An 11645-nucleotide genomic window follows, 5' to 3' on the forward strand; every position below is an offset into this window, starting at 1 on the left:
AACTCTTTGCTGATTTAGTGTCCTTGGTTTTCTACTTTTTAACATTTGATTACGTTAAGTTTTGGGTTTTTTTCCCCTTTATGGATGACAGTTGAGCTCATGTTTTTAGTTCTGGATGTTCAACATAATCTAAACAGGGATTCTCATATTCATTGCATGTTTGTAGATAGATACATTTAGTTGGCTGTAGGCTCAGCCTTGGAGTGGAAGCTAATCTCACAGATGTGCATTCAAAGAGGACCTCTCAACTGGATTTTACCCTTTCCTCCCAAATAAGCTTTTCTTCCTTCCCCCATGGGATTGCCTGTTCCAGTTCCTGTGGGCTTTGTTGAGGTATCTCTTCAAGCTGGTCCAAGGGAAGAGATAAGAGGGTGGACTGGATGAGCAGGGGCCAGGAGGTGTACACAGCCACCATCTGGCCCAGTGGAAAAAATGTGGTGGTGGAACTCTTTACCTTTACTAGGGCAGCACAAACATCATCTTGCCGTGTAAGGGAATGAACTTCTATTAAGAAGCAGATTAAAAGGGGCTCTCTTGTATTCAAGTCTTGACTTTTAAATTGTTTTCTCTCTAATTAAGCATGCTCTTAGATGTTTATTTAGCTACATTTTTACCCTCTGAGTGGTTAAAATCCTTCCTTTGTGTTTGATAGTTCGTAGAAACTGAAGTGTTATAAGAGTTGGCCTTGGAGATTATATTCAGTCCTGTCCTCCTGATAGTTTGCAATAGACTTCACTCTTACTACTACTTTTTTTTTTAAATGTATGCTGTCTTTCTGGAAACATACATGCTTTTGAAGAATTTTCACTAGATACTATTTTACTGGAAAATTCTTCATTTGGGGGGGGTCTAAGCTTTTGTGACTATTGCATTTTGTTCAGTCTGTTGCTTCCCAATTAGACCAATTCCTGAGAAGCTAGTTCTGCAGCAAACTTGTATCATACCATTTGCATCTCAAGACTAACAATAATAACAATAACGATATTTAGCAGAGGACTGAAAATATTTAACACCTCATGTTAAAAAAGAGAAAATACTCTGCTTTCCTGGTGTACATTTATTACAGTGGGACATTCTCTCTTTGTAACAACATGGACTCCCTCTACTGGAAAATCCTATACTTGCACATTGAGTTCATACCAAAGTAAAAGTTCTTAATAGTGAGCCCAAGAAAAAGCCTTCTAAACCCCCTTCTAAACTAGCTCTCAAGGTTTTCATGCTTGGTATCTTACTGAGATGCCCACTTCTTGTTCAGAGAGGGAGGGAGCGGGTTGGTAGCACTCATCCTGCCTGGTCGGGAATCAGCATGTTAGTGAATTCCAGACAAATCCTGAACCTGAAGATTGAACCTCAAGTTCTGAAAACTGCTGCATCGGACATGGAAATGCTCAGGCAACTTTCGCTGCCAGAGCTCTTCACTAATGTTGTGTTCTTCAGCTGGAGGTCATGGAAAATGAATTCACTGGCCATCTTGGAAAACAAAAGACAACATGAATTAAGTTAGACATGTAAAACAAACCTACGCCCAATATGAACATCTGTGACTATTCTGGACACTTAATTCAGGCATTTTATTTCCTCTCAGCTAACTCTGCATTCTCAAAATATAAGACCCCCACGGTTCTCCCCCAAATCACTTCAATCAGAAAGTTCTTAAGTGTCCAAATGATTTTTTGTTAACAAAATACATCTCATTTAAGACACTCTTTGCATTTTATCTCTTGATTTTTCTGCACATAAATATTATTTAGATATATTTTAAGGGAAGAACAAAAGTGTAAGTTAGTTACCATACTGTACTACAGTATTTAAGGTGTTTGTGAACTGTGTCCCTGAAATGGAAAAGTAAATGCATGTCAGAATTTAAATGAAACTGTGCCACAGAAAGGTAGCTGTGCATGCACACTGATGCCCAGGTGCATGCACACTCTTTTTTTCTCTTGAACAAATGCAAAGGTTATACAGATAAAAGCGTGAGAGTCCCATGTTAAGTTAAGGACAAAGTATCACTTGTAATGTATGTCAAGCCACTCCATTTGTATCCCAGAAAGCATACGTTTAGAAAACTCTGATTGACTGATTTTTTTCTACTGTTATTGAAAGGGAAGAAGATGAACAACTGAAGATACCAAGTGGTTTTGCCAGTTTGAAAGGAAACCTGGAGGGACTTTCCTGTAACAGTGCCATTGAAACTCTGGGCCAGTGGAAGCATCTTAACTGGACAGCAGTAAAAAATGAACAAGATAATGTAAAAGTGAAGTTTGAGCCTCATTCAAATGGTGAGTGTTTTATGCAAGAGGAACCTCTCAGTTCCAACACATCAGCTTTGGGCATTCAAAACAACTGCACCACAAGCAGTAGCTGGACTTTAAGAAACTCAAGCTCTTGTTCTATGAGCCAGCGAATGAACACATGTTCAAACAGGAGAGCTGGATCATTCTACAACAGAGACCAAAGTTTCTTAAATTTAGCACCAACTTGCCCTTCCCACTGGGGGAGTGCAGAAAGCTGCCAGTCATACTCGGGCGTACAACAGCGTTATGCAGAGAACTATGCGACAGACCATCTGAAATTGCAGAGACCGTTCATATCTTCAGAGTCTCTCTACGATGCAGCCTTTCCCTTGGAGATGCCCATCAAAACAGAATACGATTCTGATTCTGAAAACATTGCTGATAATTACCTGACGTCACAAAACCGAGCCTGGCTGGATGAGAGCGGCTCGGTAAGAAAGCAGGTGTTTAGCTACCCCAATAGAGTGCACCTCAAAACAGAACCGGACCTCTGTGAGCCAGCCTCACCCTGTCAGAAGCCAAGGCACTGCCTTTACACACCGCATAACTGGCAATGCATCGTAGCAAACCATCCCAACAACCTAAACCTGAACAGATTTTGCAAGGGTTCACGTAGCAAGGAGGTGGCCCCGTTTTGCCCTCAGAACTCCTCCGGGTGTTTGGAAAGCATGCCGGACCTGCAGCACACAGGGTGCTATGGCCACTTCTACAGCCCCAGCCCAGGGGAGGAGAAAGAGCAGAATAATGAGGTGTTTAAAATGCCATGTGAATTTAAAAACCCCTGCTTGGTTCAAGCAATCAAGCGTGAGCCCCTGGATTCTCCACCATTGTCCAACAGTGGACAGAACAGAGTACACGCGAGCTTCCCTGAAAATACATTAGCAGGTCCTGTGCCTCATAAAACCACTGAATGTACATTTTTACAATAGATTTTATAACATTTGGAATATTTATAATGTTAAAAGCAAGAAGTTGTAGATTCTCTTCCAGTTGGGTTAAATGAGTTACTAAAATTAAAAGCCAGTGGAAAGATTTTGAGCGTGTGTGTGTGTGCATCTGCATGTGAGAAAAAACAGACGCAGACACACACTCGTCCTGTACCCCCTACTGCACTTCTCCTAGTGATCTTCGGAAAGAAAGAAAGATAAAACCTAAGGCACAGAAAATAATCATTACTCACTGCACAGGTATACCTGCTAATTTGTCTTCATCATCTTTCCTCTCTTGTCTACAGTTCATTACCAAGGTCTAGCTATTTCTGTTTCCTGCCTTTGTTCTGTTTGTTTTTCTCAAGCTGATGTGATGCCTCTGTGCAAAGAGAAAATGTTTATGGTCTTCATTGTGGCCAGGTTACCTTAGGAATTTTTGCATTTTTAGTTTTTTGCTACTCTAATAAGAAGCATCAGCTATTCCTTTATCTTAACATTAAATTGATGGGAACAGGCAAGGGCTTCCCAACACAACTTAATTTAAAAGATAGCATTAATTAAAACAAATTACTTTCATAAAATGCATTAGAAATTATTTCACTTCAAACTGAAGTTCTTCTCAAGTATCCTTGATAATACTAAGGTTTTAGTACCCATATTTTTCCATTTTGAAGCCATCAGCCTTTCATGTTGCTCTTTGAAAGACTGAGCAACGGGATGTTATCCACTTCTGTAAACGAGTTACAAAGTGCTGTTAAATGTACATGAGAAGAAAATATTTCTCCAATTATTTTCCTTGCTGTTACTTGTAATGTTAACAAAGGAAACGCACTTTTTTTATTTTATAGTATCTCTTTGACTGATAGCAGCTTGTTAGACTTCGTCACCTGACATCAAAACCAAATCCCACACTAAGATTAGATATGTTATTTTCAAAAGCATCCTAGTTTCATTCCCAAAAGAAAATCTTAATCTCACCGAGAGCTAACTGGAATATGTATACCTTTCAAAAGCACTTTGGTGCACTTTGGTGCTTTTGAAAACAGATCTGTACGCTTTCCTTTGAACCCAGGCAGTAATGTATATCTGGAAAAAAAAAAAAAAAAAATCTACAACTTCTGTTTTGGTTTTTGTTGTTGTAGTTTGACTCCTGCACTAACTTTTGTTTTAAAATTGCACTATTTTAACTTTATATCAATTTCACCTATATAAAAACCACATCATTTAAAAAAAGCTTAGATATATATGTGCTTTTTGAAAGAAGCCCATTATTATAATGAATGTTTTCTTTTTCAAAATGTTATAAATAATTATAATGTCTTCATTTCTGTCTCCTATTAGTCACTAAGGACATGGCTTTACATGCTAGAAAAGTGGCATAAACTTTTCCCGAATGCTATAAATATGTGGGATAAGTGTAGTTTTCAGGTAGGGGAATGCACCTGGGAGGCTGCTCTTCTCCAAGACTGTCTGTCTTCTCTCATAGAAATTACCGCCTGTACATTAGAGTTGGCAGAGGTAAAGATATACATTCTCTGCATGTCAGTTAAGTGCTTACGAACAATGGTTTTATCTGAAATGCTGCACTTTACACTGAAATTGTTGAGATAACACACGTACCTTTTGACAACTGTCCTGCAGAAGGCAGAATTCCCAGTAGAAGGCAAGAATGGACAGTAAAGAGGTGCAATAATGCCTTACTGTAGGTCAAGTTAAATCTGCCATAGACCAGCTGACCATACCCAAGCCATGAGAACATCTCCTTTTTTTGTGTCTGGTGTAAATCAGTGCCCTTTTGGCTACATGCTGCCTCTTATTTGAGACAGTTTTGATATCCTTGCCTTAATACTCCTGCCAGTGGGTGCAATGCAACATCAGACCCTGTTCTGAAGTGAGACCACAATGGTGGAATTTATACCGCTCTCTGGTACACCACTGTTCGCATCACATAAATTCAGGCCCCAGTGCAAAAATACTTCTGGGCAAGCAAACTGGGTACTCACGTAGAGTGAGGCTGCCACACACCAGGGGTGCTGCACAACCTCTGGCTTGTTGATTCACTATCTACAAAAATGAAAGCAGCAGTTCTTTTAGACTGTCACAGAGTTGCTCTCATAGTCCTTTGCTTGGCATGTAGCAGTGGCACTGCTTATCTCCTGGTGCCAGACACTGTGCTGTGGCTGCAGAGCTGCTGGTAGGGTTGTGCTATGAACCATGTAATACTTTCCAGTCCAGCTCCTTGTGCAGCTGCCTGGCAGAAATGGGATAGTGTGGAGACAGGGTAGCGTGGGAATAGATGGCTCGGGGCAAGTGGAGGACACGCCAGCATGATTGCTGGAAAGCTGCTCGTTTGATTCCACGCTTGGACTCACTGTCACACCCCTCTGACTGAGAGCACCTGGGCCTGGTTTTGCACTACCTTGCACCTTCTCTTGTCATTTACATTGATGCAACATGCCTGTAAATCACTATTATCCTCATCTGGGCATGCTGGTGCCAGTTTGCACAATGTTAAGTGGTTACACCAGGTGCAACTCTGTAGAGGACTGTGCCACTGAATGCCTTGTCTGTGCTTAGAAATGTTTCTTGGCATGACTACATCGGGAGAGCTATACCAGCCAGGTTTCTCTCTTCAGTGCCGAAACAACTTGTACTAACAACAGAAGTTCTCTACACATCTCTCCACTACAGAATAAAGGCTATTTTGTCAACATAACTCTATCTACTCTAAGGCTTTCCTGGTTTATTTCAGTTGGGATGATTTTTATTATGTTCCCAACAAACCCAGACACTTTTCACACATCTTATTTGATATTATAGAGGTAGATGAAGCTTCTGCATGTAAGAGAACCTAATCTGACATAAGAGATGTAACGGCCTTGTTCTAGGAGGATGGATGAACATGTGACTCAAAAGTGAGCTGTTGCCTTTGGCCTGCCCCCTGTGTAAATGCAGTCAGGTTTGCTTCCTTATCATTCCATAAAGTCCGAACCCAAGAAACACACACTTATCCTGCAGATCATGTTTGAATTTGGGCCACTTAATTTGTGGCTGAGTTGTTATTCCAGGTCTCACATGAAAAAATGTGGTATCAGTGGAATTCTTTCTAGTCTAAGTTATCTCTCACACACACACACACACACACACACACACACACACACACGCCTCAATCTCCTAAGAACTGTGCTTATCAGCAGTTCATCCTCCTTTTTGACAATCGCTAACCACTGTTGACAGTAAACAGAGACCAGTTCCTTCTAAGTACTTGGTATATTGCACCATTTAGAAAGAACAGAGGAATTAAGCTAAGAAAGAATCTCTTGCTCTCTGCTTTTAAGGCACAGATATTCCTTCATTCTCTCCCCATGATATGTGCCCTGGATTGAGTCTGGACTGAAATATGACATTGCATTGTACCCTGTTAAATTGCCACTGATTTAATCTTATAAAACTTTTTGTATGCAGACATTAATGATCCCCTGACACTGCTCAGTAAATAGCATGAGAGACAGTGCAGTTCTTTTAAATGGTTACATTTTCTTAGTGGTTGTTGTTGCTTTGGTATTATTTTTAAAACTAGCACTGAGAAGTAGGGTTTAAGATGTTTTCAGTCACTGGTGTCTAGCTTTTATCTTTAATGAGCTGGTATTTGTATCCTCAAGTGCAGCCCTAAAGTCTGTTTTAGGAGCCTCCCAATGCATTTATTGCAACAACAATAAAAAAAATATTCTTGTAGAAGAAATGGCCAGTCAAACACTCACCTGATAGGAATTTGGAGTATTCAGGCTGAAAGAAATGCCTTTCTTTTTCCAGTGCATGCCTCTAACATCTGACTGATGATAGCATTCAAACTTCTTCAGCCATAAACTCTCCAGAGGCTGAGACACGATGAACTCATGAATTCTGGTGTTCAGGAAGGATATTTTTTGGTATGGAAGGTGAGCAGCTCTAAAAGCTCTGCGAATGTGTCTCCCTCTGAGATGTTACTCATTCTACAGATAGCAGAGACTATTATCCATGCTAAAGCTGCTGATTAAGGTCTTGTCTTTACTGAGAATGTGGCCTGATTTTAGCTGTCAGCAGACAGCTGCTGAGCACCGTACAAATGCTAGTCCAACTGAAGTACACCATTGTAAGCCACTATTTTTACTGAAAACCAACATGATTTGAGCTAGGGGTAAACTTGTACAGCAAAAAGAGTGGATTTTCCTACTGCTTCTAAGGTTTGCTGGGATGCAGTTACACCAGTGGCTGAAACTGGGGCACACCTCCACTGTAGATAACACTATCAATAATTTCTATTCACTTCAGACTCTTTGGATACCGAAGTAGAGCTTTGTTTTGAAAATCTGAGTGAGGGCAGCAGTGTGCTAGGGCTAAGCTTGGTTCAGTTGGTCCTCAGTTTGGAGATTTAACTAGTAAAATGAAAGATCAAGGGACTGTACCTAAATTCTCCGTAGGAAAGACTGACTTCCTACTCCTTGATGGTAATATGGTAATGCGAAGTATACCTCTATGGTTTAATTGCCCTTCACTAGAACACAGTGATGTATTCTTAAAATCCTGAGAACTGAGTATCCTCTGGGTGGCATAGGGAAGTCTGACATTTGTGCATCAGCCAGTTCAGTAAGACTTTAGGTGCTGATCCTTTGATGTGGTATTGAGATCCACAGGGCATGTGCAATTCTTCTGGAAGTTCCTAGTGCTTAAAATACTTAAGTGGGAAGCAACAAGCCTGAGGCAAGGAATATTCTGTGGGATAAGATCAGTTTCTGCTGCCTAGAAGCCTTTCTTAACTCTTTGTGTTGAAGCCATATTGGAATGTAAGTAGGACAGCCTCACCCACTGTAGTTATTTCAGAAAAGCCGTAATCTGCCTTAACAATGTGTGATGTTTTAATCGAAATAGTTAAAAGATGCCATTTTCCCTACCTATGAATACATACATTGCCTTAGGAAGTGGGAAAAAAGTTAACATACTCATTTTCTTTCATCAGAGTGTCACATAACTAAAAAAACTAACCTAAGAATGGAGGTACAGAGCTGTTCTTCTGTTTTTCTTGTCTTTTCTTTCTGCTCCCTTCCTCTTTCTCTCTACTGTCTTAGTGTAAACATTCAAAATGGAAGGACTTTTCTGATTATACTGAGACAAAAACCCTAAACCTAAACCAGATTGTAGAAAATTTCTCGCTAGAAAACGACCTTCTTTCCCTAGAGTTTCTTCCTCTCTTTTAAATCCTGCAAAGTCCTATGTGAAATCATGTGTCACAACGGAAGCAGACTTCTGTAACATGCGTAGTGAGCAAAGAGATTCTGCAGGTGGCCATGCTCAGGCTGTAGTCACATGGTTTTTACCTAGCTGAAGGAGACTCATACAAGAGGGCTTGCTGGTAGCTTATGTTCATGGACACTACCACCCTGACAAATATATCTTTGCTGTGTTTGAATACACATGGCATATGTTCTTGTCATTATAAATACATTTCTGTATCATGCTATCAGAAATGCTTCTGAACAAAACCATCAGTGACAAGCTGAAAAATATACTAAAACCATAAAGTACTTTTTTAAAAAAAAAACATATGGCGATCTAAGCACTTGCCTGTGCTTAGGCAAAGACTTTGGGTGGAGGTTTGAAGGGAAGGTAAAAAAAAGATTGTTAAGACAAATTTTGGGGAGAAAAAAGATCACCCTGATTGATATATTGCTGTCAAGGTGTAATTATTCTGTGACTACAGCTTTAATTCTCCACTCACTGCTAATAACTCTGTGCTCTGAAATCATGTCCTTATTTTTCCTGTAGAACTGAATTTGTAACTTTTCAGGCTGAAAATAATTTCTTGAAAACAAGGATTGAGGTAATTCAATGCTAAGTTGCATTTCTCAGTCAGACTGAAAACATCATTCTAGGAGGCATGAAGTTCTCCTGTTCCTTTCCTGGGGTTAGCCTTTGAAACTCTGGCAAATCCAGTGTCTGCATTAACTCTCTTGCTGCTGGTAGTTATAGCTCAGTCATGCAGCTGGTGCTCTGACTCTGCAATCTGAAGTTTCTCAGGATTTCCTTGATGCAATAGGGCTCCAGGGACAGCTGTAGAACAGCCAAAACTTCCAGTTTCACATTTGTATTGGTAGAATTGCAGTATTCCAATGACTAATACAAAAATTTGGCAGAATGTAATGGAAAGAACATCAGCTGCTTAGCTAGTCTCAGTAACTGTATTTAACTAATTAAAAGGCTATGTTAAAAAAATCAGGTGAAGTTCTGGTCTAGAGCTCCCTGTTTTGCACAGGAGGATGTCATAGGAATTATACCGCTGTTCTGCCACTTCTTAGGTCACACCTTGGCCTCTCCCCTCCTTATCGCACTACTCTCCCTTCTGAACCTCTTTTTTTTTTTTTTTTTTTTTAACTTTTGGATGGTATGTATCCTCCCTTTGTTCATTTAAAATGTGAGATAGGGACAGGCAAGCATCAACTGTTGCATGTTTGTTTTAAACACTGTCTTTCAAGAAAGAACTTCAAAAAGGCAAAAGTTTTCTCAGTTCTCAGAAACAGTATTCAGTTTTCTTTCTACTCTTATCATAGCCAAAAAGATTCTTCCTCTACATGGTAAATAAACTTCCCTCTTCTGAAAGGGTCCTTCCTCACCTACACAGGTTCTTAACAAAACCAAAGAACACTTTCTTCCTTAAAGGCAGTTGTGCCCACCAAAAAAACTTTTCCTTTTTCTTCCTCTAGATTTTCTACCTTTTTGATTTTATAGGATGGTACATTGTGGCTTCCACCCTTTCTGTTCTCTGCGTCTGTAGCTTTATTTCCACTTTAGGCATACTTCAAAAGTTTTGCCAAAAGAACAGTGTTAGGCGGAAGTGCAATCCCCCCATTTACCCCTGCCCTCCTTAATAAGACAGAGGTACTCACTAATTACAGCTGTACTCCTAAACCAGAAAAAAGGTCACTTTGCTGGGGAAACATCCTCTCTTCAGGAGGCTGTACTGCCAAGAAACTCTGAGCTACCACCAACAGTTTAGTTCTGCAAGTACATGTACCACCAAATCCTCTTTCAAAAAATCAAGGAACCTATTTCCTCCTTTTTTGCTTCTCTCATTTTTTTCTACAAGTGTTTATTCTTTCACTGTGTAACTGCACTTTTAATTTGTAATTTTTTTTAAAAGAAGGGTATGGAAGCATTATACAACATGTGCAACGTAGTGTTTTCAATTACATTTTAGATTTGGAGATTAGAACCACAAATAATTATCAAGTGTTTTAATGTGACTCCACGTAAAGGCCTCTGACTGTTACAGAAATGCCCATGAAAAATACCAGTACAAATAATAAATTAATCTTGAAAAGGGGTGAAACCTGCCATCAAACTCTGCTAATTATCCTGTACTAAAAGTGCCATTCCTGCTCCTCCTGAAGAGACACAGTGGGGGATGAGATTAAAAAAATAGGTGCGTGACGATCTACCAGCAGTTTTGGCCCATTGCATGGTCCCCAAAATGAAGGGCACATTTCTGGAGAGGACACCCCTGCCACCTGAGCGTTATTGGAAAAACGTACCGGTTTGCGTGTGTAACGCGTGCATTTAGGCGAGCGATTCGGGCACGTGTGCTGGCTACTTTGACAGCCAAAATATTTAGGCAGGCCAGCGGCGGGCCCAGCTCCAGCCCCGACGGCCGTCCTGGGCAAGTCGAGGCAGCAACTCCTGCGAAAGCAAAACCAGTTAACGAAAATACCTTTGGTGACATGTAACCTAACCCGTATCGACTATGCTGCTTTGTATACAAGTGTAATAGACGTCAAGGTATATCACGAGCGGGCTCATCAAAAACAGGCACTAAAAGGTGGATCTGGCATTTTGGACCGTTTCCTCAGTCTGCTTTTAGAAGGAACTTCCAAGTGTATTTCTTAAATTATATTTTACATTTATTACCGGTCAGAAGTGTAAAGTTCAGACGTTTTAAAAATAAATATTTGCATTTAAATTAAAACGGCTGCCGGGCGTGTTACTTGCCGTCACCTCCCCTCATCCGGCCGCCAGGGGGCGCCAGGGGAGGGCGGGGCCGTCGCTCCCGGAGGGAGGGGAGGGGCTCAGGCTCCCAGCCGCGCCAGGCCGGCGCTGTCTCCCCATTGGCTGAGGCGGGCGGCTTCGTTCCTATTGGCTGCCTAACGGACGGGAGGGGGCGGGGCGCTGCTTTCGGCCCTCTCCCCCGGGTGTCTCCTGGTGGCGGTGAAATGCGGAAGTGACGAGAGGAGGGTGGGCGGGGCAGCGCGGCTCGAGCTCCCGGATGACCGTTGTGAGGGGGGGGGCGTGCGCGCTCTCTCCCGTTCGTTCTCTCTCTCTCTGTCTCGGCGGCGTTGCTGTCGTTACCGGCCCGGCCTGGGGACGCGGCGGAGGGTGGCCGCTGAAGCAGGCG

General features: G+C 41.4%; 1 protein-coding gene across 1 annotated transcript in view; it reads left to right on the forward strand.

Annotated features, from left to right (window-relative positions):
• AHRR (aryl-hydrocarbon receptor repressor) overlaps positions 1 to 3223 on the forward strand; it is a 68526-nt gene extending 65303 nt beyond the window's left edge. The window contains exon 10 of the mRNA XM_010577973.1: positions 2104 to 3223. Coding sequence (XP_010576275.1) covers positions 2104 to 3223 — 1120 coding nt within the window. The remainder of the gene's footprint in view (positions 1 to 2103) is intronic.
• The last annotated feature ends 8422 nt before the right edge of the window (positions 3224 to 11645 follow it).

The sequence above is a fragment of the Haliaeetus leucocephalus genome, unplaced genomic scaffold (assembly GCF_000737465.1).
Source record: "Haliaeetus leucocephalus isolate CR32 unplaced genomic scaffold, Haliaeetus_leucocephalus-4.0 Scaffold587, whole genome shotgun sequence".
Taxonomy (NCBI): domain Eukaryota; kingdom Metazoa; phylum Chordata; class Aves; order Accipitriformes; family Accipitridae; genus Haliaeetus; species Haliaeetus leucocephalus.